The sequence below is a fragment of the Pelecanus crispus genome, chromosome Z (genome assembly GCF_030463565.1).
Source record: "Pelecanus crispus isolate bPelCri1 chromosome Z, bPelCri1.pri, whole genome shotgun sequence".
NCBI classification, from domain to species: domain Eukaryota; kingdom Metazoa; phylum Chordata; class Aves; order Pelecaniformes; family Pelecanidae; genus Pelecanus; species Pelecanus crispus.
The window spans coordinates 20,384,775-20,411,827 of NC_134676.1; the positions used below are offsets into that span (position 1 = coordinate 20,384,775).

The 27,053-nt window shown below is 42.8% G+C and overlaps 1 protein-coding gene across 1 annotated transcript; it reads left to right on the forward strand.

Moving 5' to 3' along the window:
* Positions 1–1,893: 1,893 nt before the first annotated feature.
* SNX18 (sorting nexin 18) lies at positions 1,894–20,989 on the forward strand. The gene is made up of 2 exons (XM_075726886.1): positions 1,894–3,463; positions 20,736–20,989. The coding sequence occupies exons 1-2, from the start codon at positions 1,894–1,896 to the stop codon at positions 20,987–20,989; spliced, it is 1,824 nt and encodes a 607-aa protein (XP_075583001.1).
* Positions 20,990–27,053: the final 6,064 nt, after the last annotated feature.

The following is a 27,053-nucleotide window of genomic DNA, read 5'->3' on the forward strand; positions in this document are numbered from 1 at the left end:
ATGGAAAAAGAGCTTTGGCAGTTCCAAGAACACTGACAGATGCTGATGCAGGGCTTGAGGAGCTCCTCAATGCCTGCTGAGGGGGGGCGGGTAATCATGACCAGGCCAGGTCAGGCTGCTTCCACCAGTACCAAGTGAGCTGGCGGGGAAACCAAGAAGCCTTGACACAGAGTTGTCTGAAGTCAAGGTCTTCAGCTGCACCATGCTGGGCAGTTGCCAGCTGTCTCCTGGGACGAGACCTGACGCTTCTCGCTTTAGCACCGATGTTGATACTCAGAATTGCTCTCCATAAACTTGCTGCTGCAAATTTAGTGCTTGGGTTTAGAGATGGTGGCACAGGTGATGCAACACGAACGTGTTCCACTGAACTGACCACCGAGGTGCTGGTTGTGCGGTGAACTACGTGGTTCTTTGGGCACTGCTTAAAACAGACTTCCAGAGTTAATAAAGGAATTCAGGGCTAAAATGCTAGGCTGGGGTGAGCTGATTTATTCAAAAAATGTTAAGTACACAAGCAACAGTAACAGAAAAGCCCTATGATAATATGTGCACTAACATTGGGAAAATGGAGGTCAGGAAAAAAAAAGTAAACAAAAGCAAATCCCAAGTACCAAGCACTAAAACCAGCAATGAAAGGAAGCAGTGGGTCTTGTAGCATTCCAGCGAATTGTCCCCAGACGAAGACAAATTATTTGTCACAAAGACTTTTGAGAAGCAACATACCCTTTGAACTACGTCAGAGAAACGAGCAAGAGCTGCGCATCTGGCAGGATGCTGATGGGAAAGCATGAAGAACTGGGGACCAAACAGGCACACCTCCTCTGGAGAACTTCCGGTTGTTCATGAACAAGTAGAAATCTGGAAAGAAACTTGTATCCAGGGTCAAGGTCACAGGTTGAATCCCTGCTCACTGCAGGGGGGCTGGGCTCGATGACCTCTCAAGGTCCCTTCCAACCCAAAGCATTCTGTGATTCTATGATCCAAAGAGAGCTAAAAGGTATTATCGGGATGGGATCTATGTGTTTAGAGAACACAGGACCAGGTGCCACAAGAGTTACAAGGGGAAATGATTCAGGGCGGGGAAGAAATACCGGGGACGGCACTGAGGCTGCTCCACACAAAACCAGCACCGGCAGCGTGACCGCATTTTTCCAGAGGGCTAAAGCACGCATTCTCCACAGCTAAAATGCGCGCCTTCCGACCCCAACCTTACTTTTCCTTGTAAGCAACAAGCAGCTGGAGGAGGACCTCCAGAAACGGTGCAGCCCCCGCCGCAGCGCGGGCGCGGAGAGCCCGGACCCGGAGAAGTGCCTGGGGGGGTCGGGAGGAACCTCTAGGTGTTCGAGCCGCGGAAATCTGGCAGACTTCGGAGAAGTCAGTGACGGGACCGCAAGAGGCGGACCGGGCGCCGCCGCAGCCCCTGAGGCCGCCGCGACACGGCCCGGCCGCCCCGCCGCTGGGCCCCGCGGCCGCCAGGGGGCGGGCGGGGCGGGAAGGGGCGGGGCGGGCCCATCGATGGGGGCGGCCGCTCTGCGCTCGGCTGCTCCGCCCTGCCTCTCGGCCCTGGATTAGCGAAACTGGCGACGTGGGACGGCCGCCGGCCCGGCCCCCGCGCCCCGCCGCGCCCGCCGGGGTGAAGCCGGGACTCGGAGCCGGCTGCGCCGCAGCGCAGCGGAGCCCAGCCCAGCCCAGCCCCAGGAGCCAGCCGCCGCCGCCTCGGCAGCAGCAGCAGCAGCAGCAGCAGCGTCCCCGCCGGCGGGACGCGGAGGCAGGAGGCAGCAGCGGCGCTCTCCGGCCGCAGCCCCGCCGGCGCGGCGCGGTGAGGGGCGGCGGCACCGCGGCGGCGGGGAGCCCCCGCGGGGGGCGGGCGGCCGTCGGTCGGGCGGCGGGGCCATGGCGCTGCGGGCCCGGGCGCTGTACGACTTCAGGTCGGAGAACCCGGGGGAGATCTCGCTGCGCGAGCACGAGGTGCTGAGCCTCTGCAGCGAGCAGGACATCGAGGGCTGGCTGGAGGGCGTCAACAGCCGCGGCGACCGCGGCCTCTTCCCGGCCTCCTACGTGCAGGTGATCCGCGCCCCCGCCGCCGAGCCGCCGCCGCCCGCCCGCTACGCCAACCTCCCCGCCGGCGGCTTCGAGCCGCTGCCGCCCCCCGCCGCCTTCAAGCCGGCGGCGCAGCAGCCCCCGCCGGCGGCGGCGCCCGAGCCCTTCCCGCTGCCCCCCGCCGCCGCCGGGTACCCCTTCCCGCCGGCGCCCTACGGCGGCCCCTACCAGCCCAGCCAGGGCAGCGATGACGACTGGGACGACGACTGGGACGACAGCTCCACCGTGGCCGACGAGCCGGGCGCCCTGGGCAGCTCCTACCCCGACTACGAGGCGGCGGGCGGCGGCGGGGCCTCTGGCCGCTACCGCCTGTCCACCCGCTCCGAGCTCTCCCTGGGCTCCCGCGGTGGCGGCCACCCCACCGGCCACCCGCACCCGGCTGGCGGCGGCGGCGCCAAGAGCTCGGCCACGGTGAGCCGCAACCTCAACCGCTTCTCCACCTTCGTCAAGTCCGGCGGGGAGGCCTTCGTGCTGGGCGAGGCATCGGGCTTCGTGAAGGACGGGGACAAGCTGTGCGTGGTGCTGGGCCCCCGGGGCCCCGAGTGGCAGGAGAACCCCTACCCCTTCCAGTGCTCCATCGAGGACCCCACCAAGCAGACCAAGTTCAAGGGCATGAAGAGCTACATCGCCTACAAGCTGGTGCCCAGCCACACCGGGCAGCAGGTGCACCGCCGCTACAAACACTTCGACTGGCTCTACGGGCGCCTGGCCGAGAAGTTCCCCGTCATCTCTGTGCCCCACTTGCCGGAGAAGCAGGCCACCGGCCGCTTCGAGGAGGACTTCATCTCCAAACGTCGCAAAGGCCTGGCCTGGTGGATGGACCACATGTGCAGCCACCCTGTGCTGGCTCAGTGCGATGCCTTCCAGCACTTCCTCACCTGCCCCAGCACGGATGAGAAGGCCTGGAAACAAGGCAAGCGCAAGGCGGAGAAGGATGAGATGGTGGGTGCCAACTTTTTCCTGACCATCAGTGTCCCCACGGGCCCTGGGGCCAGCCTGGACTTGCAGGAGGTGGAAAGCCAGGTGGATGGCTTCAAAGCCTTCACAAAGAAGATGGATGAGAGCGCCCTGCAGCTTAATCACACAGCCAACGAGTTTGCCCGCAAACAAGTCACTGGTTTCAAGAAGGAGTACCAGAAGGTGGGGCACTCCTTTAAGTGTCTCAGTCAGGCATTTGAGCTGGACCAGCAGGCCTTTTCAGCTGGCCTCAACCAAGCCATAGCCTTCACTGCAGAAGCATACGATGCCATTGGGGACCTCTTTGCAGATCAGCCCAGGCAGGACCTAGATCCTGTGATGGATTTGTTAGCGCTGTATCAAGGGCATCTGGCCAACTTTCCAGACATCATCCACGTCCAGAAAGGTAACACCCTTACGTGTTTTCTGAAACAGTGAAGTTTTATGTGTCAGTGGTATGCACACAGATGCAGTGACCAGGGGCTAAATTTGCCCTGCGTCTGGTTTGCTGGCTTTGGGTTAAATCTTTCCATGTTTGCTCAGGTAAACTGTTGCTAAAAATACAAAAAGGGCGTCGGTGACAATTTTCATTCTGCGCCTAAGGTCTAGACGCAGTTGGGAATTTTACTGGTCAGAGGTTACTGCGTTTGGCTGTGTATCTCTGAAAGAAACCACATCTGCCTATACTGGTGATACATTAAAGATTAATGGGCTTGTTTACAAACCCTGGAGATCAAGTGGTATGAAAACATCTATTACTCTTTGTTGTATGTTAGGTATCTTAAATCTCTGATCTAGTAGGTAATAAATAGGAAGTAATCTCAAGATGCAGGTACTCCTCCAGTTGACCACCTTGTTTGAGGTCTGTGTAGTGGTGCGTGCATTTTGCAGTGTCAGACAGTCAGATGAGATGTTTAAAGCTGCTGGGCTTTCTCAATTCGGCCACGCATTAAACTCTCTTGATGCCCTTGTAAGAATAATGGTCCACCACGGTGTTCTTAGTTGGAGTTGTTCATCCTTTGCCCTTATTATCCTAAAAAGATGTTGTTCACCTGTTATCCTTTCAGCATCTTTTTACCTGAAACAGGCTTCTGAAGTTCAGATTGCTGTTTGTACTCCAAAAATGAAAGAATCATCTGCTCTATAACTAGTGACACTTGTTGAGATAAACAGAAGTTTGTAGCACTATATATGTGTAGATGATTTCCCTGCTGTGAAATTAATGATATTCCTACATGCTTCACCATTGTGAGAAGACTAGCCCATCATTCATTCTTTTTGCTGTTACATTCCTTATCTGTAGTTTTCAGTTTGAACATCAGGGGGGTGTGGGGATTGGAGCCGTAAAAGAAGCCAAGAAAATATCATGTATGCTCTGCAGAAATGGGTGTGTGTAACAGCTACCTGAGAAAATGCATGAGCTTTATTGAGAATTATTTTTTGGAGATTAGTAAGTGGTGGTCTGCATCCCAAGAGACAGAGCTTGAATTGTCAGTCATGGTGATTCAGTCTTTTGTGCCCTTACGTGACGTTTCCAGGGTTCTTGCATCTGGAACAGTACCTTGATCTTGATGATAAAAGAGTTGGAAGAGTTTTTTCAACAGATCAAAAAGGCACGTTTCTGGGAGGTATGCATTATTGCTGGGAAAATCTGAGGAAACAGAGCTGGTACAAAGCGCAGGATTTGTTATTTAAGAAAGTAAGCTTTTCATAAAAATTGTATGCATCAAAGTCAGATTTCCATTCTCCTGTTGAATCTTGAAAATTGTGAGTGGAAACTTAATATTATTTTGAAGAGAGAAGTGTGCGGTCTAACCTTTGAGCAGTTGTTCTGCTAGCTGCTGTGGCGTTGTGTTCTGATAACAACTTTCAGGTATTTTAAATGTGGAGAGAAGGGTGGCCTTGGCAATGGCTCCTGTTTGGCAGTAGAGCATTTTAAAGTGAGTTGTCAACTAATAATAGGATTATCTGTAAGCTTCTGGAAAAAAATAAAGGGAAAGGTTTTTTATTAGGTGGAAAAAAACAGCAGATCATATATACTATTTAAATAATATATCGTCAAGCTTTAAGGCTATATGGAGTTCTTCACTGCAGTATTTTTGGAGACGAGACTTTGAAGAGAGGATTGGGAATAATAAGAGATGTGCTTGACTCAACCCTGTTTCTTTTATAGTTCTGTTTGAATTTGCGCTTACTGGTTAGGTTTACCTTGCTCAATGGCGGAAAGCTCATCTAAATGAGCTTCCACTATAGCAGTGCATGGGCATGACATATGTAGAGTTGATTTTGTGCCAGAGCACTGTCCTGGAGCTGGTTGGAGAAACGTACAGCCAGTCTGCATGCAGCTGTTAATGCTCCAGCACCCCTTGCACTAACACTGCCTTCAACAGAGTGTTATCCCTGGTATATACTTGCCATCAGAAAATGCAGTGGGTTTGAAAGGTTGGTCTCTTGAGTGTCCACATCCTTACAGAACAGGCAAACTGGAGGAAAACTGAGAGGAAGGTTCCCCTCCCCCCGCCCCTCCACCCACTGTATGGCTGGTTTATTACTCTTCAGAGTTACTCATAACAAGATATAAATTTCCAATTCCAAATTGTAAACTTCAGATGAAAATATGAACCGTTTGGTGTTCTTACAATGTAAGAGCTTTCTTTTAAATTTACTATCTGGGATAGTTGCCAGTTTTAAGAATTATTACTCTGTGTATAGACTAAACAAATATCTCTTGGTGATAATAGATCATCTGAAAAAGAGAGTTGACCTGTCTTTCTTCAAGTGTTTTATTTTCTAGTGTACAACTTCTTTGTGCAGTAAAATGACCCCAAAGTGCCCTTAGAAGTGGTAGAAACAGCAGCCGGATTGATGCATTGCTTACATGGCCATGCCTTTAAAAAGCTGAACTCTGAAGTTATGAGTACTTCTCCTTTGTTTTCTACATAGTGCATATATATTGTCCACTTGGAATAAAAACCAAGGCCTTTTCTAGACTCCATTTCTATATTCCCATAGACCTGGGAAGGACCAAAAAATAAAAGTAGCTGTGCCCAAAACATGCCCATGTCTGTGGGTAGAATATTCAACTGCATCGTCCTGTTACGGGTTTGCTCTACTGCAGATAGTTGAACAGCTGCTGAATGTGATTTGGAAGTCTGTTTTGTGGTATGGACTGAGAAGTCTGCACCTCTGGGGTTTAATCATTTCTGCAACTTCTGCAGAAAGAAGAACAGAGAATCTGCAAGTCAGAGACAAAGATTTCCCTCCGTTTGGGCTTTGTCTTTTCCCCTAGAATTACGAACCAAAGCCATGTAAGCCCCACTGTTGCTTCATCTGCCTATCAGCAGGAAAATCTGTTAACCATTCTGCTTTTAATTGCTCTGGGGTCCAGGTCTTTCTGCCTGCTGTGCTGAGGAGGCTATCATACATGATCTGAAGTGTGCAGAAAGGGATTCTCACTTTGGTCACTTGTGTGAAACGTGAACCAATGGATTGTGGGCATATTGTCAAACTGTTTATTATTAATATTGCAAGTATCTTATGAAATGGCAATAGCTTCAATAGGAGACTTTAAAAGGTTCCTTTCCCTCTCCTTCCTTCATCTTGAGCACCCAGTGTTTAAGGAATTTTCTGTGAGGGAAGGAAAAGTTAAAGTTCCTGCTCCAGAAAAGACAGAGGAAGAATTTGAACTTTTCTGTCCCACATGCCAGTTGAGGATCAATTTGTTAGTGCTGAGAGACCTTACCCGGTTTCGTGTGCACTCCAGTCCAGGTCTGAAGATTCATTGGATTGAGCCCTACAGTGAAGAATGCTCTGAGTTGGAAACCCCACGTTTCCATCTGGAAATGCTTGGTTTGAGAGTCCTGCTGAGGCTGGCACAGAGCATACCAGACCCAAGGCACACATCCCTTAAAAACAACTTGTTGTTTTACAGGTTTTGTTTGCAAAACTAAGCAATTAGGGGAAAACTGGCACCTGCAGGGGTAGGTGATGGCAGAGTGGTGTCTCTAAGCACCCAAATACTTGTATGAATCTAACACTCAACCCCCCCGTAGGTAAATGCTTCTAAAGTGCTTGCATGAAAGTATTCCTGTGCATACCTGTGTTTTTTGGAGTGGAAGATCTAAATATGTTAGATGTAGTCAGTTTTCTTTAGCCTCTGGCAAAACATCTGTAGAAGAGGAATATGAAGTTCAGTAGGCTCAGAAACTAAGCTGCACTTTTGTCATTTTCTTTTGCAGAACTGGTGTATCTTTCACGAAACACTAGATTTCAGTTGCTTTAATTTTGAGGAGAAGAGCAGCCTCCCATCTTCCTTTGTAATGGATATAATTCTTTTCTGTGTTTTTAGGGTCTACTTGTGGAAATTCCCTAGGCATTCTTGGCAAAATCATTCCTAAATATTAATTGGTAGAGCTTTACTCAACTGATGAGATCTTTTGACTTCAGTAATCTTCAACATAAATGCTTACTGCAGGCCCATGCAAGTTCAGGTTCAGAAAAATCTATGCACATGTAAGAATTTGAGATAGTGTATGCTAGTACTGTAGCTCATGCTTGTCTGGCTATCTTGTCTTCATATTTGCTTAGTGAGAGTAGAGAAGTTACAGGTTTTTGCATTTCTTTCTTTCACGTTTTGTTTGAGGAATTACTATAATTGGCCTTTTGTGATTCCTGAAAGTGGAAGAAGCACTGGCTAACTTGCTGTTTTATCTCTGCTTTCCAGATTTCTCCTTTATCTTAACATTGTGATGTTAATACCAGACAAACTTTTAGTTATGATTTTTGCAAAACAAATTTGCGAAAGTGGTCTGAATATCTTCAAAGGTGTAGGCAGGAATTCTGTTTCCTCTGCATGCCAAGATTTAAGAGAATTATTTAAAAAAAAAAATCTGAATGACCTTTTTACTTCTTGATCACTGTTTGTGAAAAGTAAAATAAGGCCAATGTTCTTATTTACCTGAAGCAAACTTAATTCTAGACATTGGCTTTAAAGAATGTGCTGGGTGTGCTTTTAGAATATCTTAAAAAATTATATGGGAAAAAACATTCCAGCTGGAAATGCGTCAAAAATTCAAGCATCAAAAAAACCGAAACAACACTGAAACCTGGAACTCTGTAACGTTTTCAGCAATGGGGTTTTTTTTGCAGGGGGAAGGAGGGGTATATTCACAAATAAATCAGACTGGTCAAAATTCACACATAAAATTTTATTTCACAGTGTGAAAGTAGTGCTATTCTTGTTTACTTTCTAACCTCTTAAATTTGTTGTGCAGACATGTTTTTTTCCATCCCTGTTTTTCCTTTTATCCACCTTCTTTTTTTTTTTTCCCCTGTCCCTCAGGTACGTACACTTTGCATGGGGTTCAACTCAGGTAGCTGCTGGCTAAGAGCTAGGCATGTAATCCTAGCCAGGTGACCCTTACAACAGTAAAAAGAGATGGGTACCTGCATTTCATCTGTTTAAGGACTTTGATGAGAAAGGATGGGTTGCTCCAGGATGCCTTGTATTTTTTGCCCTGTCAGCCTCCCCATTGCTGTTACAGCAATGATGTAGCATTGTCGGCTTGCTGCTGAATCACCCAGTATTACCTCCCAGTATCTGAAGGTAACCTGAAGGAAACAGAGATTAGATGGCTAAAATGTGAAAGAATCTTCACATTCAGAAACTGTATAAAATTATAGCTTCCTTGGTGTGTGTAAAATCAGAGGACAACAATAAACGAGACTAAAATTGAGCAATAGCCTTGATTGTAGATTAAACAGAGGGGGCAAAAAAGGATTTCTGTGCCCTGTCTGCCTGAAAGATGCATGGGTCTTTTTAAAGTATGGGGTTTTGTTTTCTTTTCCGCTCCCCCTGTAATCCTTTCTTATGTCAGCTTTCTAAGGGAGCAAGATTCAGGCAGACATGATGTCTTTCTCTTCCCTGTTACATTTTGAAACCCACTAGCCTCATAGCATACACATTTGATGACAGAGAGATGTTTCATAGCTGATAAAACCGCAGTGGTTGGGTGGTTGGGTTTTTTTGGGTTTTTTTTTTCAAAAACAGCTGGTAGCAGAGGAAGAGAATAACTGTTCCTCCTGTGCGAGAGACTGCAGGCATTACTGCACACCAGAACGTCTATCCAGACTGCCCACGTAGTCCCAACAGGCTGGAGAGGTTTTGATTAGAGCTCACACCTGTAGTAGGTTTGACCGCAGGCAGTGCTTCGTTGCCTCTTGTGCTCTTACAGGTACTTGCTCACCTCAGGCAGTAAGGTCCTATCTACTGGGAGAACCTTGTGTGCAGCTAGAGAGTAGCAGGACAGTGTAGATACTGAAGAATTAAAAGTTATTTTGTAGAAAGCGGAAGTAATTTTATTTCAAAGACTGTAATATCTTCTCAGCTTGAAGCTTATGAAGAGTCTAGATGGTGAGATGGTTCTCTTGCAGCTCAGAGAACTCCAGGCCTTGCTAAAAGGACTTCCATCCAAATGGGGAAGGCAGGAATTGGTAGGCTGAAAATGGAAAGTAGCTCTCAGCTCTCCCAAGTCTTTGTAAGCATGTTATCAAAACCAAACAAGCTGGCCAACTTACCTATTTTGCAAGTCACCTCTGAAACAAGGACACGTTTCAGCCTTTCCAGCATCTTTCCATTACTTCATTGTTAGACTTTGTTTGAACAGTTAAAATGCCAAGTTAATGTGTGCAGACTGTATAAACTCATCCACCTGGTACCTGACTTTTAAATTGCTTGGTTCCAATAGCACAGAATTTGGGAATTCGAATTGAGAAAATGAAATCACATTTGGCTTAGCCTGCAAAACATGAGTCTCATGAGACTAAAGCAAATAAATGGCAGATGCGTTCTGCACAATCTTGCTTATATCTTTTATGAAGGCCATGAGGATTTAAATAAAATAAAATAAAAAACCCTAGTGAAAAGTGAGTTTTGAATTTTGGAGTGGAATCTCATCAAATCAGTGACAGAGTACATACGCATTTAAACAATCTGTTTGGTTCTTGTCAGTGACTTTGGGTTGTTACTGTAGCAGAGCAGGAAGAAGTGATGGTTTCAGCCGTTGTTTTAACGTAGATACACATCACGGGTGGACAACTTAGGTAATCATGATGAACTGAACTACCCTTTTTATGCCTACATGCAGTTCTTTTCATAACAATGTGAAAAGCTGATTCATGCTATGATTGGGAATTTGCATTGCTTTTTTGTCCCCTGTAAAAAGCAACTTGCTGTTCTATTTTTTTCAGGCTTACCATTTTGAGTCTTTATGTGCATCAACAGCTATGCTGGCTAACTGGCAGTATACTGAAGAAAGAACCATTTTACCAAATATCGTGATAATGACACTACATTTTCAAATTGCTTGCAGTTCTGTGTAAGCCCAAACTCAAAGGGGCAGATCCCTGCCTCCTAAAAAGGCAGACAATTCTTTTCTGTCTTTATAAAACTATAATGTTCTCTATATATTATAATAAGTTCTATATTAATACATTAATGTTACGTATTTACAATTTTAAATTAATTAACATAATATAACAATATATAATGTATGGCATTTCTTATGGATAATATTCATGTTCTGCTTTTGTATTATATAATACGTTTTAATTAGTTACAATAATGATGGCTTACCTTGTATATTTTTCCTGCAACAAGGAGTCTGCTTCTTTTTGTCCTTTCAGAGATACTGCAGCATTCAGATTTCTAAGAGAGAGCATTTAAAGAGTACTAGGGGGAAAAGTGGAGCAGCATCTGCATTTCATTTGGATCTTGACTCTTTTCTTACGAATTTATGTTAAACTGTCTATGCATGTTGTATTTGCTCATCTTAGGACAGTAGCGGAGCTAAGATGATGATGGACAAGCAAACACCATAAATTGTACTCGCTTTTTTGCTTCCCTTCAGCCTTTACAGAGAACAATATCCAAAAGCAGGTCTTTTATAGCACCCCAATAAAGAAGGGATGTATGAGTCAGTGGAACCTGCATTGACACTTGCTTCTCTTGGTAGCGGTATATGGATGTCGATATGCAGTGTTACGTGCCTTCTGTCTGCCCACATCCCCTGAATCCTAAGAAAATGTTGAAGAAGTTACCATTTGATACAATGATGCTTATATCCATTTTGGCCATGACTTGTATTCATCTTCGGTAGATTCAGAGGAGACATTTTGGCTCATATGCTGTTAACCAGTTTTACTGAAAATAAGTTTATATCATGCATGCACGGCATCATTTCTGATTTAGGTGGTTGTCTTGAAGTCAGCATTATGAACAGGGCATTTACAAAAGCTATTCATAGAGTCTGTAGCATCATTCTAGCAGAAAAGCGCCTGTTCTTAGCATCCTAATTGGCATAAACTAGTGCTCAGAACCTATGACAACTGAACTGTAATAGACCAACTTAAATTCTGGCAAAACAGGTTTTAAAAGCCTATTTGATGCCTTGTTTAGATGTAAGCGAGAAGGAAGTACTTAAAATCACTGAAAGGTTTCATGTTGGTACCTCTGCAAATTGCAATCGCTTAAATTTTCAAGTGTGTCCACCCTGTCTGCAGTGTCAGCTGAAGCCATACCAAAGAAGTCGTCCTTAAATGGTACATGTGAGTGCTGAAAAGTACAGCCTGCCTTAGAATTGGGCCAAACCAGCATTTCCTAGTGTTTGCTTCTCAGGCTGTGGTGCAAAATGCTATGTTTGTGATAATGGACAGCAATATACATAATTTAGCTGGATCCTAAGATCGAATTATTCCCAACAGGTCTCCTTTCAGATACCACTGTAAAGTCAGAACTACTCATGAACACAGTTTAAACGTCCTTTAGTGGCTGAAATAAGGTCATTTTTTGCTTAAAACACTGTTTGTGTACAATACATCTAAAGACACGTTAGTTTTAAAATCACTGCACTCAGGAATGGAAAACTTACATCTGATTTTGCAGTTTTTACATGCCGTTACCTAGCACTGTGTGGGGTTTTTTGTTTTGTTAATGGGGTTATGTGGGGCAATAGGTGCAATAAACTGATAATTCTGTAAAGTTTCTTTTATTTATTTTGACATCTTGCTCTCACCTCCTGTTATCAACTGTTTCAAGGGCAAAGTATGGCTTGTTGCTGGCATAGCAGTGTGGTGTAGCACGGCCCAGCAAAAAACATCGTATGGGAGGTGCTGCACACCACAGCTTGGTAGATTCCTCTGGGGGGACTCTGGAGCTGAAATGCACGTTGCCAATGTGATAATTGAAATATTTTTCAGTAGCATGAGGATTTTGGAGCCTCTGAACATGCACAGCTATGATTGCAGTCCTTGTAGCTCTAGATAAATAAACTGGCCGCGTATGCTCTTCCTGTGTGTCTGTACACCAACTGTCAGATGTATGCACAATGAGCCTAATCAGGTCTTAAATATTGCATTATTTAAAATAATTTTAAAAAAGACTAATTAGACATATATAGTATCCACTAACCCTGGTAGCTCTTTAAAATTGAGTGACATTTGACGCTGTGCATTCTAACACCATCATTAATCAGTTATAGACTAATTCAATAAATGTGTATGTTAAAACCACCAGATGAGATTAGAGTTAATCAAGTTTCTGAAATCTCTAGCAAAGACTGTTCTATTTGTGCGTGATCTGTGAATTGCGTAGACTAGAACGTGATTTGAACTGAAGAATGCATCTGTGGGTGACAGCTTTTGATGAGCTTTGCGACAGGGTAACTGGAAGAACAAATAATTCTGTCTGATGTTAATAATCCTGTAGTGTCAATGTTAATCTAGATGTTAGCAGAGTACTGTGATTTATGAGCTTAGATTTATAGAATAGTATTTATTCTGTGGTTTTTTTGAGCAGTGGGCAATGAAATAATAAAAAATAAACCTCACTTTTTTAAACCATTATTAGGCTGCAGATTCTAAAAGCATTATAGTCATTTTCACAAAACTATACAAAAACCCCTTGTAATACTAAAGTAATTGCAATTTGATACCTTTTTTTGTATTTCTAACTTTCATTATGAAAAATAGAACATTGTTAAAGTAGTTTTGCGCCCTTAAGGAGAAGAATATAATCTCTGAATTAGAAAGACTGGTTCTGAAAACTCGTGTTGGCACTTTTGGAAAGAATGAGTGACTTAATGATTTTGCCTTTGATGTGGAGATCACTTACTTTTTTCTGTTTAAAACTGTAAAACCAGATTTTAAAGTAGCAAGTTGTTCCTGCATTAGTTACTGTAATGGTACTTTTTCCTTGTGACATTTCTTTTATACAGTCCAGTCCCTACTGGAGAAGTCTTCTGGTTTTAATTTCAGGCAAATTCCCATTGTGCTGCTTTCCATTCTAAATCTTGACCAGAAAATGTTAAAGAATTTACAGAATCTTAATGTAGGCTTCTTTTGTTAATCTGTGCTCAGAGCGTTCTTAAGCAAATAATCTGTCAGTGTAGTAAAATCTCTATTCTGCTACACACAATTTCGTTGTTTCACTTTGAATTGAGAGAGGGAGGTTTGGGGGCTTTTATTGGAGTAGGATTTCACGTTATGTGTAATCTCCTGGGGTGCTTCTGCAACTCCTCTTGTGTTGGAGCTAATGATTGTGTGGCTCTGGGCTGAGCTGGATCACATAGCTAAACCATTGATAAATCTAAGCCACCATCTCTCTCCCCTGCAGGCCAAATGCAGTTTTTTATTGGATTAGTTATTTGAGTCATCCTGTAACAACATCTTTGCTAGGTCTGTGTAAGTGGGATGGCCATGTAGACAGGCTTGTTCTGGCAGCAGCCTGCTGGATTAGAGATAATGCTGTTTCCTCCACCATTGTTTCTTTCAAGAGGGTAAATCAAAACTCCGCTACATGCATGTGGGCTACCCAGGGTTTGCCTTTTCAGCTCTTGAAGCAAAGAGCTGTATTTAAATAACCTCACCATTAGGTAAGGAAAAAGAAAACTTACTTCTAGTTATATTTTCTGCTTTTGTATCCTTTGACGAAGGCAACATCATGAATATATTGTTTTCTCCCTTCCTTTTAGAGATGGTGTCTCATATTAGAACAGTGTCTTGTAATAAAAGTAAAGCAAAGGGAGTTGTTATACTAGTTCAAAGCTCACCCTTCAATAGCATGCTTGGAAGGACACATCATGCCTACTCTTAGACCATTTAATATGATGGGCAGTTGGGTGGCATGAAAATGTAAGTTGTATTACTTTCTAGTAAGTAATGCACCAAATTTTATTTTGAAGCTTGCTGATAGTAGAAAGAGAAAAAATTGTTTATTGCATAGGTCATTTAATTTTCACAAGATTTTTGAGGTGCAACTGCTGAGAGATTTTCTTTGTCAAACTTGTGAGTTTCTTTGAAGATCACAGTGTTTTCTGACCCCAGCTGTCCTTCCCCGTGAGGGAGCCATCTCTCAGAGGAGCCTTCAGACTTTGACACACGGTCTTGCTGTCGCACCGAAGCCTGTTGGTCAGGGGACTTCTCAAAGGCAGTGGTCAAGAATATGGTGCTCTTTGGTTTTGCCACAGTTACCACTGGTGTCAGCCAGAACAATCACCCTCCTTGGGTTTTTTTCCATTCTGCCATTTTTATGGCTGGTGTCCTTTTCAGTGTCATTTATGATTAGGGTCTACAAATAGAGTAAGTACAGGTTTGTGGTTGGAGGCATTGGTGGCCAGGTGCCCTGTTTCTGTCCCTTGGAGCAGTTACTGCTCCTCACCTGCAGGGTGACCAGCGGCTCCAGAGGTGTGCTGGCCCATTGCCTGCCTCCTGGCAGTGCCGAGCCAGACGGGAAGGGCAAAGAGCCATCGTGTGAGGAGCTGCACGTAGTGTTGAGCTGGCACCCAGCTCACTGCTTCAGTCTCCCTCCCTCCCTGAGCTTCATTAAAAATGTGTTTCAGAAAATAACATTCTTTGTAAGATACCAAGGGGAACCACAGGGCTAACTTTTTTGCCTGCTGTGTCTTCTTTCAGTCCCTTTGCAGTTGTTCTGCAATAATTCTTTAACTCATAGTATGAAGTAGACTAACAAGAGTATGGGTATTTGCTGAAAGAAAGAGTAGTACTAATCATAACTGACGTACATATAAACTGTTATCTCACTACTAGTGAAAGAAATCTATTTGCTCTGTTTTAGCATATTTCATCACTGAAGTGAAAGACATATTTTAATAATAAAGTGATAAAGGCATTACAACTATGAGATCTAAAAAATTAACTTGTTGGCTCCTACAAGCTGGGTGCGTTTTAAGATCAGTATTTTGGAGAGAGATACTGAAGGCATTGATATATGGGGGACTTAATGGATGATACACGTCCCTGGGAATGACTGTGAATTGCAGACCTCCCTGACTTCAACAGATACTTACCACTGCTTCAAGTGCTGTATTCAAGCAGTGTTGAGCTGATGCTGCTTTGTGTTTCATCCCATATGCAGTATTACTGTATACAGTTAAATCATTGCTGCTACAGCAATGATTTTTCAGAAATAGTCATACTGTTATGAACAGTATCAGTAATTACTGCTTGTGTTTTTTAAGAATCGAGCAAGCCCAGCCATGAAACAGATGACTACTGTAGAAAGCACTGCAAATACAGTGTAAAAAGGGCTCCTGCCCCGAAGAATTCCGGTTTTCTAGTTCTCTCTTTATTTGGATTAGTAGCTTCAGACACAGCTGACGTTTCACTGCTGACTGCTGCACGCAGCACTCGAAAGCTGGTGTTCAGGTTCTTTAAGGAGAGGTGGAGATGGGGCAGTGGTAAGATGGTACACCTTTAGCAGCTACTGCTCTTCTTCAGCTTCTGATCGCCTCTGCTGGCGGGTGCAGGGCAGACCGGGCTTCAAGTGAGACAAAGGAGTTGAGTGAAGAGCAGTCTTGATTGCAGTCTTCATGAGCTGAGCCCCAAAACTTCTGCTTTCCAGTCTTGTTGCAGACTGCACCTCGGACTTGTGTCATGCACACTGAGCGTGAAGAACCAGTCTAGGGCCGGCTGCTGGTAGGCTGATCATACCATGCAGTTGGAGAGCTTGGAGACACATATGCATCAGCATGGGTTTACATGTATATATGCGTACTTACAGTGTGGTGAGAGAGTGAATACAATTTCAAGTATGGATTCAAACCTACCCTTAGTTAACTCTTCATACAATCTCAAAGCATTAATGTAATAAAACTACAGGTGATGTGAAAATATATTGTTTGACCCAAACCTGAGTGCTCTCAGGTTCAGGAATTCTTTTTTTTTATTTAATTTTCCTGAATGTATTTGACTCTTACTGCCTCATGGCAACCTGATGTTTGCCTGGGCAGCTTACTGACTCAGTATACTTTTTTTCCTGGTAACTCCTCAGTGCCCATTTAAGTTGCTGTTTGTATTGTGTGCTTTACAGCTGGGAAGTATTTACTTCTAGCAGGAATTTTACATTGTCACTGTCTTCTTGGCTGGTAGTACATTACTATAAATGTTCCTTGTTAAATGTGTTTATATCAACTTGTGTTGTTTAATCTCGTACTGAAACCTGTGAGTTTCTCTTAAGCCCTTAGCAGAATTCAGTGAGCACCACTTTCTGTTTAACATGAGGCTTTGAGCAATGAAAAACAGCATTCACATCTGCTTTTCCCCACCTTTAAGAACAGAAATAGATGTAGCACAGTTTTTTGCAACGTCTTTGATCCAGGCCCTCTTTGCTCTTTGAAAGCTATTCCCGATCTGACGGTCTTTTCATTGGACCAGAAGCTTTAAATGCATGGGCAAGGCTTTACAGAATCTGTATAGCTGGAGCTAAAAAAACCCAAGAATTTATTTTTATGTATTCCGTCCCTCTGGCAAAAGTCCATTGGCAGATATTTATCCCAGCCATGTATTCAGCAGGAGGTTTCCTTGAGCTAATATGCATTAGAGGGTGGCTCCTTCTGTTTCTTTTCCCTAAAATGCATGTTAGCCTTTTCTAGGGCTGCCATAATTCTGCTTTTGTTTTTTAAATATATCTTGCTTTTTTGGATTGTCCAAACCAATACTGGATGTTCACATCATTAAATTCGGAAACCAGGAGATGTTTGTGCAGGTGTACTTAGGCCAGAGGGGGCTTGCTCAGCCTCAACAGCCTGCAGGGGCGGCAGTGGGAGCTGGGAGGTGCTGGATTAGGTGCTGGGGGCAATGGACAGATTAGTGAGGATCAAGGTGGGGGAGTTTGTGGTGTATGGCCTGGGTGAGATGGGTTAGGAGTTGTGGGCTGGGAGGCGTTGGAGGTTACCATGGGACCTGTCTCCTACTTGGGCATCTCTGAGCAAGACCCTTGTTTTCAAGCAGGGATGCACACAAGGAGCTGCTCTCTGCTCCCCAATTCCCTCACCCTGTTCTCCTCCCCCCTTTCACCATTAGAAACGTGCATGGATCATTGCACCCTCAACATCAATGAATCTCTGCTCTGGCTCAGAGTTTACTCATGTAGATTCGAATACAAGAGCTGTAGGCTATGGAGAAGTGTTTGGAGAAAACTTGGGATGAAATGCATTATGTTATTGTTAGTAAAGCTACTCACAAAGACGTGCAAACTAACAACGCTTTTTTCTAAGATTTACTAAACTGAGTCTTGCAAAGCTCAGTAGATGCTGAACAAATTAAAAATGGCATTGTAGAACAGATGATCATTTGCTTCTTAAAATAAAGTACGTGGGCTTTATTTCTGTGTGCTTGGGGAAGGTTCTTTGATTGTCCTAAAATAAGCTAAAATTTTGCCTTGATTAAGTTATTTTAAGATTGTTTCACTAATAATTAACCATTTAATTTAGAGGCACTTCAAAAAAACAAGCAAGTTTGTACTTAAGCGTATGTATAAGTTCTTGTCATAGATTGCTGACCTCTGGTTGTAGTCTGCCTCGGTTTTAAAGGAAATTCCACTATAGGACCAGTGTGAATCCATATGCATTAAGAGAGTAGTATTAATGGTTGCAAGTTTTCCCCTCTGATTCCTTTCCCTAATTATAAATCTTTTTTTTTTTTTTTAATGGCAAAAACCACATAATGCATAATATGTCTAGTCTGGAGGGCTTTAGTGTTTGGTAATGTATGGGTTTTGTTGATGTAAAATAACTTGAAGATTATGCATGTTCCAGAACTTAGTTATGCTTTCAGTTGCTGATGCTGTAAATTTCAGTATTTTTCTTCCAGTTCGGTCATTCTAGAAATAACATCTAAAGCTGTTTCCCACATCACAACTGAAGAGTTGTCATGTTTATTTAACCAGCTCCATCTGGCTTCCAGTAAGTCCCAAATTTCAGTTTTTCACAGCCATGCATGGATTCCTGCCATGCCCACAGAACGCAGAGAAAATTTCTGCTAAGCCCGGTTTTGTTTATTGAGAGAAACGTCTTTTTTGGAGCAGAGGATTAAATATTTTTCAGGTCATGCCCTACCTCATAGATTCCTCACTCCTTAGAGAAGAAAATACAGATCTTCTGGCATGGTCCCACTGCTGGCACCACTGCATGTGGAAAAGGTTTTTCGCTGGTGGTTTTTTTGGGCCAGGCTGGAGACGATGAGGTCGATCAGCTCTAGCAGCCGGTGTCAAGCTTTTAGGCAGCATGCCGGTGGGCCATGGGGACCAGGAAGGTGTGGAGCCAGGCCCTGGCACCACCTCGCAGCCCCTGGGGAGAGCCGCTGCCCTTGGCCTCCAGGCAGCTCTGTGGCACACCGGGTTCATAGTGTGGCCTCTGCCACTTGAACACCAGCATCCTCGGCCATGCAGCCTGTGGACTGTGCTTACCTTGTTAATAACCTCCCTGCCACAGTTTAAAAAAGAAAAGGAAAATCTATTGTATGGTCTTTCTGCAAGTACACCATACCAGAGGGGAATTACTTATGCTCAGGACTGAGAGCTCCTGGCAGACAGGAGATGCCACATACAGCACAGCCTAAATGCAAATTAAGCAGAAAAATATGATTTTAAGAGTAGAGAAGTACCGATAACAGAGGAAGCATTTCCTGAGTGTTTGCAATTAAAAACACCCCCTGCAACAGTTATCAAGTTGTTAGAAGTTGAACAGAGAAAAGTCACGCATGCTTCTCTGATTTTAGGAATTCCAGATTTTATTTATAATGCAAGACACAAGCCCCATTTCCTTTCAAAAATGCAACAAACTCTTTTTCCCCCAAGTCTGCCAAATCGTCTGATATTTTAACTTGCTTCTAGTAAGAGCATACCTTGACCCTCCATTCTACCTGACTGCTGGGTGAGGGGCTGGAGATGGGCAGGGGATGAGCCGCAGCAGGCGGGGGAATGTGAGAAGCGCCTGAATGAAATGCAGCGAGCAGTGGCTGTGCTCCCCAGTTGCCTCCCAACCCGCTGTGCATGCAAAGACCCTGACACGTCCGTGCCCAAGGTCACGCTCCAGATCTGAATTGCAGAGATGTGTCAGGGCACTTGGGGGAGGTATATTTGAAATGGCTTATTAAACAGGCGCAGGAAGGAAAGGATGGAAGATAGTATTACTGCTGATGAACTGCATTTTTACTGTTTAATGGTGTTTACTACGTGCATGGATTCAGGCTGAAAAGAAGACAAACCTGCTCTCCTAGCAGATGGAGTGGAGGTTATCCCCCCAGAATATATAGGCAGAGAGGTTTCCCTGTTAGTTTGCTGGCTAGTGTCACTGTAGGGAGTACAGAAGAGCATTTCTTCAAGGCAGTGTAAAGGGAGTCCTGTCACTGAACTGTAGTCACATGTACGGTAAGAAGTGTAATCTGAAAGGAAAGAGAATTAAGACATTACAGATAGTTGAAGGAACAAGTAACCTAAATGTCCTATTGCTAACATCTTGTGAAAAGATAAAAGCTGTATTGGTCTGATTGGTTTTAGTTACATGAATAAAATATCTATGCAATATTTAAGGCAAAGAAGTTGCTCCATGGGAAATTGAGTCCAAGAAAATGAATGTCTTAAGATATATCTTGGTACTCTGTCATTATATGAGTCTGCTTTGGGTAGGTCTGTTTTGGGTGGTACTTCATGTTTGTGGGATATATGTGCTTTAATTAGCTTTTGGAGAAGGAGGACTGTCTTTTGCTCTGTTTTTCTTCTGGCTCTTACAAGACTGTCTTAAGTCTACCTGGATGTCTACAACTTCAAAATAAACTTTTAGATTCTCTAGTACTCAATAATTAGTTTTGGGGCATCCGTACTGTAAATCAGAATGGTGTATTGGCAAGATTTTGTGTATTCAGATGTCCTTTTGATGTTTCACAGAGATTGTGAAAAGTGATGTTTCACAAAGTCCAATTTCTTAATGAGGTTATTTTTCTGGTGTTTATATAGACTTAAATTGATCTGACTAGTCTTCTAGTGCTTTCTTTTTTTCCCACTACTGGTATGTTTATCAGTTATTCTCTGAAGGACACCATCTGATTTTTAAGGTTGTGGAATAGGCATGTTTTATTAACTTTTGCAAGCTAGAGCCTTAAAGTGTGGGTTTTTTTTTTAAACAAGATTCACTATTCTATTATTTTTTATATGAAAAAGCTTTTATTTTATTCCTCTTCATTCATATATGTATATGCACATATATAAATACATTTAGAATGAGCCTTATACAAATCCTTGTTGTTATTAAATCACTTGCTAAAGTACAGTAGTTGAATCTACATTGTCATCACAGTTCACTTACTTTGTTTTGTTTTTTACACAGGAGCCCTTACCAAAGTAAAGGAGAGTAAGCGACATGTGGAAGAGGGGAAGATGGAGCTCCAAAAAGCTGAGGGCATTCAAGAACGCTGTAACATTATTTCTTTTGCAACCCTAGCAGAAATTAATCATTTCCACAAAATTCGTGTGAGGGACTTTAAATCACAGATGCAGCATTTCTTGCAACAGCAAATACTCTTTTTTCAAAAAGTGACACAAAAGCTAGAAGAAGCTCTTCACAAGTATGACAGTGTTTAATCTCCGAACTTTGATTTGTGGACTTCCCTCAGCATGAACGTGACCCAGGTGGCAGAGCAAATGCTGCTGCTGCTGAAGAACTGTTGCCAGTGGTAGACGGTGGTACAAGGATGGTTTTGTGTTCACCTGGAACCCCGGTTTAATCTCTGATTATGTAGAAAGGAAGCAGTTATAGGGCTATGTAGTAGAAACAGTACCACGCATTGTAACTAAGTTATACTGTGTATGCCTACACTACCATTGTAACTTTTTTGAAATAATGAGTATACTATTTGCCTTATTGCTTTTTGAGATATGGTATTTTAGTGCATACTTTGTAGACCTCAAAACCCTTTGGGTCTTTAAGGAAGTTGGCTAGACAAAAGCCTGCTTCAGATGCCTTTTTACTTTCCTAGATTTGGATTTCCTAAATTCAAACAATCCTCTGTTTACAGACTCCTACTAGAGCAGCTATGTGATTCTGTGCCTTTAGACTCTATTTTTCCTTTTCTAGTAAGTCACATTTTTATGATTGAATGAATGAAGGTTTGATGCCTATGACAGGAATCGATAATGAAACCTCACAGTGACTGGAAAAAAATCAGCTGCCATCCAGTTTGCACAGCAAGTACTGTCTTACAAGAAATGTTGGCTCAAAAAGGAGAACTTATTCGTACTTTCCCTGAAAATGGAGACTATTTGTTGCATGTACTAGGATGTTAAGCACACATAGAAAAATACACCACTGAATTCCCTTTCCAAAATGAGTAACACAGTGAGGGTTTGGGTTTTTGTATTTTAGTTATACAGCATTACTGTGAGTGGAAGTTTGAAGAGCTAGCCTAATAAAAATTATGTATATCAAGGGGATATGAATGCAAGCTATGTAGCTGGAACTTTTTTTTTTAAGTTTGAAATGATCTGCTCGTTGTTCAGTTGCTGATTCAGTTTAACTTCAGACTTGCATCTGCATTGCCAGTTGTCTGAGTTGAAACTCCACTGTGATTCATTAGTTTAGTAAGTTACAAATTTTCAGGGATGTTCAGTAATATAAATTATCTGAAATAAGTCTTTGCTGAACTGACTTGGAAAACAGATGGCATTTTTATGTTTGTAACACTCAAGAATTAACAATTGTCTTAATTTTTGTATAAATATTTTTGACAAGCAGGGTGCATTTATATATACGTAAACACTATCTTTTAAGGAGTTTTCTGGCTTATTTCCCTTGAATTAAGTCTGAAGTCTATGTGTTTCTTACCTGTTGGTTTCCTTCTTATAGGTCAGTATGAAAAAGAGGTTTTATTTATCCTACCTTTTTTTCTCCTAAACAAAAATAACAAAACCTTCGAAGGAAGCGAAATGTTTACTTTTTTGGGTTTAATTAAATTAATCAAGGATAGCTTAAACAAATGAAAGCCTGGAAAAGGAAGTTAAGCAATGGTTACATTTAAGTACAAATCATTCCTCACCTGTGCAGGAGAAATGTGCAGTTCTTTCGCTCAGTCGTGTGAGTTTCTGTAGCTTAACCCCACACCTCTATTTTAGCGGAATAAATGTAAGAATGTAGTTTTGGTTTTAAGATTCATTCCCAAATGCTTGGAGATTGCTTTTTTGCGCAAGCTGTGTTTGGCAGTGCTTCTAGTACCCAAAGAAGTAAAATACAGAATAATGAAGAGGAAAAAAAAATGGTATTTGTAAAAGAAAGGACAATCAGTGAGGAAAGACTCCATTTCCAGGCTATTATAAGAGTGCTGCAGACAAGGTTGACCATAAAATAAGGACCATAGTCATAGGGCTGACTTGCTCTTTATGTTCCTCATGGTGTCTCGTTCTACATTCAAAATTCACCACTTCCTCTAACAGCTCTTCCCAGCAGTGCTCTGGTTTCCCATATGCCATTTCATTAGGTGAGATAGTGATGAGCTAGGTTTGAGCTGAGTTCCATGGCTTATGTTTGCTTAAGCCAGATACTGGTTTATTACATGTCTTTGCAGTAATTAGATCAGACTACAATCAAATTAATTCTATGTGGAGGTATTAAGACCTGTTCAGATATTGACCTTGGTCCAGTTGAAGTCTTCTAGGAGGTTAATGTTAATGATGTGTACATGTCCAGGAGGAAATTAAGCTGTGATATGTATGCATACAACTTTATCAGACAGGTACAGTTTTCCCAAATAAACTGTCATGGCCTTCACCTTACTTTCTGATTTGTGAATTTTTGGGGCGGGGGGAAAGTGGGGGTGCTAATTAGTTAAACTTGATGTACCAAAAAAGCTTGACTGGAATCCTGGATATGAGTTTTTGCAGAGTTTGGAAAGGTTCAAATCTGCATCTATATGAGCATCTTCCTTTTTTCCTCACTCATTATAGAATTGGAGTTAAACTGATGTAGGGAGCCTGGACTCCATTAATCCTTACTGCACTATGCGAGAACTACAGTTTTCATTATATTTGGAACATCATGACTGATGGACTGCTGGATGGTGTGGTCTGAGATCCGAATGTACTCTACAGTAAAGTGAATGTATATTGTATGGGACTTCGGAAGCATCAAAGGAAATCTAACAGAATCCTTTTGAATAAATAAATGTGGAGGAAAGCAAATTAGCTATACAGAATAATGTTAAATGCCTTTGTTTTATTCCAGTCCTGTAATTCGTTTTGGGTGCATCACAATTTTTGCATTGATAAGTAGGAAGTATCTGGTATATTTGGGGGTTAGAGAAGTTGAACTGAAAGCTGCAAGAAGATCCACCGAGGTATTGCTTTCTGCTCAAGTGCCAAATCCAATGAAAACTGTGGAGTCAATCCATCAGGGGAATATATCTACTTAGAATCAGCAGCAAGTGGAGTGTGGATAATATTTCTATTCAAATCATAGGGTTGCAGAGAAGATAGTTGCCTCTGTTTATGACTTGTGCATGTTTTCTAGATTGTCTCTACCAGTTTCAGGGTCCAATGGCATGGTGTGTTTGATTTAGAAGTGGAGTAAGACCCAGCTTAGAGAGATCAGTAGGAAAATTATGTGGTGATGAAATATTCAAGACAAGTGCCAATAAAATCTGAAAAAAAAATTCAAAATGGAAGTATATGTTGCATATAAAATTGATATGTTTTTAGAAAATGTTAATCAACTGCCTACACTGAAAATACCTACGTTATTTGGTGAGGCACAGGTATCTTTCTGGTGAATTACAAGACCCTGTTTCCAGTACCTTATTATTTTGCCAGACCTTCACTGTTCCCAGCTAACATCTTCCAAGCTCGTTGTCTGCTCAAGCCTGAATTCTTCTGGAAAACTTAAATTAAAGTTGTTCAGCTATTTCTCAGAAGGAGATAAAAAAAAAAATACAGAACTTCACAGTTTGGCTGGAAAGCTTTAGTTCTTTCATACTTTGGAACAAGGGCTTGAAATTTGGCAGACTCATTACCTTTTGCATCCTTAGATATGCCTGCTGCGCTGCCTGTGAAAAATTGTCCCAATATTTCCAAGTTAGACTAAGGTTTCTCTGAGCCCTACTGTGCTCAAGTTTGACAGATAAATTTTTTGTAGCTCCCCTTTGCTCCAGGCAATCTTGGTTCTAACCTTGGTCAGCAGCGGCTAAGTGAGACTTTTCCTGTAATTGTTTTTCCCTTCATTCAGAAGGCACTGAACCTTCCAGACCAGAAGCTGAGTAAAGAAGCTGTTGGTAGATCATGGCGTGGCTGCTCTTTGAGCCTGGCAATGGGAGGAGAGAAGCAGCAGCCTGGAACACAAGTTTGAAATTAGGCCTGGCAGGTACAGCAAGGTGGAGGTTGGAGACGGTCAGGAAGGAACACATGGGGACAAAGATCAGAAAAGGGTGAGGACAGAAAGCCCTGTGGCAACAAAAGCCTGTTCCTCCAGTCCCCGATTATACCTCGGGCTTCCAAAGCCTCCGTGTCCTTTTGCTGTTACTAAACAGCCATGATGAGCAGGGTCAAAATGGGTAACTTAAGTTCTTGTGGTGGTGAGGGCGGCAACATTTTGTTTCTCTCATTAGAAATTACTTTCTTTGCTCAGTGGTCAAAGGTCTGATACGGCAGTTGGAAAGCTGAACTCTGTTGATGAACTGTAGATTTCAGGGCTGAAGGAGATGCTGTAATGCAGGCTCTGTGAGGCAGCACTGTGGGTGTTGGTATGGCTCCATACCTTCTATTATCTGTTTTTTTCTTGGGGAGGGAAGAGGGAATCAATTCAGGAAGTTGCACACAACAAACAAACTATATTAAAAAATGCTAAGATTGATCATCTGGTAAACAAAAAGGAAATTTCAGAATTAAAGTTGCCTGTGTAACTAAATATATCAAGACACGTCATGATACATGGTCACATAACTGGTTTTCCACCACTTCCCTGCCTGATTCAGTGCACAGGATATACAGAGGCCTCGTAGTCAACTAAGGTCTTTCAGGGAGGATGTTGTCTGTGTAATCCTTACTTCTTTTACAACATCAGTTGTACTCTGTACAGTAAGAAAGAAAGGCAGTGTGAAGATCAAGTAAGGGTCTCCCTCAGCCTGCAGAGCCATGCTGTCCCTGCCTGTACCCAAGTTATTCTATGCAATATAAGCCACACAAAATAAATAATTTTTATGAATGGTGTGCTCTGCATTTTGTGTAGGCTTGCATTTAAACCCAGGACTTACTCTGAAAAACGTGCTGGGCATTAACAGATTTCACTGATGGTTATGGACGTTCTGCTTTGAATAGAGAAAATGCTACAAAATGCAAAGTTCTCTGGAAAAAAATAATCAGGAATTAATTTCTCCAAGTAGACGACCACAAATTAGAGGACACTTGTACTCTGTCAGCAGCAAAGGGGGAATAATAAACCCAGCTCATTTTGCTGGAATATTGCAAATATAAACTCCTTGAAATAGTTTTCAGATGTTGCTTTATTAGGTTGAAAAAAAACATCAAAGCCTCCTAAGGAAATTAATACTTAGTCTTCAGAATGAGGTGTGAATATCATTTTGGAAATAAGGGATCAGCCTGTGTGTAGAGCAGTGAGGTAAAAGAAGCCTCCAGAGGAATCTCAGTCAGGTACTGTTCATTCAGTGAATGGAAAGAGAAAGGCCTTCCCAGAAAAATCATATGCAATTGTGTCATTGGAGCCCACTTTTGATGCATATTCACAGGAGAGCTGAATTAGTCACATGGGTTACCTTACTTCTAGCATTTCCTAAGTTTTGAGGTGCTGCTTTTGTAATTTCAGTAATTTCTCAATGTAACACAGTGCAGTATAGTATGTGCTATACATAGAAACATAAATTTTGTAATATATACAAGTAATGTAACTTCAGTATACTTCACAATCATGCAGCTAGCAGTAGAGCTCAGGCATGCAGAGTTAACTTCAATACATACAACTTTTACATACAGTAAAACTCAGAATTTTTGAAATTGAAGGGCATCTCCCATACCAGCTATGACTGGCATGCCGCTTGGCAACTCCATTTAAAACTAAGGACTTAATTTGGTTCCACTTTGAAATAAAGGGAAATTTTTTTTGCTTGACTCCGCTGGGAAGAGTATCATAGAATCACAGAATGCTGTGGGCTGGAAGGGACCTTTAGAGATCATCCAGCCCAACCCCCCTGCAGTGAGCAGGGACAGCTTTAACCAGATCAGGGTGCTCAGAGCCCCATCCAACCTGGCCTGGAATGTTGCCAGGGATGGGGCCTCCACTGCCTCTCTGGGCAACCTGTTCCAGTGCTTCACCACCCTCAGCGTAAAAAATTTCTTCCTTATATCCAGTCTAAATGTATTCTTCTTTAGTTTAAATCCATTATTCCTTGTCCTGTCACAACAGGCCTTGTTAAAAAGATTCTCCCCATCTTTCCTGTAGGCCCCCTTTAAGTACTGAAAGGCCACAATAAGGTCTCCCTGCAGCCTTCTCTTCTCCAGGCTGAACAACCCCAACTCTCTCAGCCTGGCCTCGTAGGAGAGGTGCTCCAGCCCTCGGATCATTTTGGTGGCCCTCCTCTGGACCCACTCCAGCAGGTCCATGCCCTTCTTGTGCTGAGGGCCCCAGAGCTGGACACAGTATTCCAGGTGG

Bases quoted from the DNA above. Each gene is read 5' to 3' on its own strand.
- SNX18 (XM_075726886.1), top strand. From the start codon at position 1,894: ATGGCGCTGCGGGCCCGGGCGCTGTACGACTTCAGGTCGGAGAACCCG. The intron at 3,464-20,735 runs GTAACACCCTTA...TTTTTTACACAG, and splicing joins CATCATCCACGTCCAGAAAG to GAGCCCTTACCAAAGTAAAG.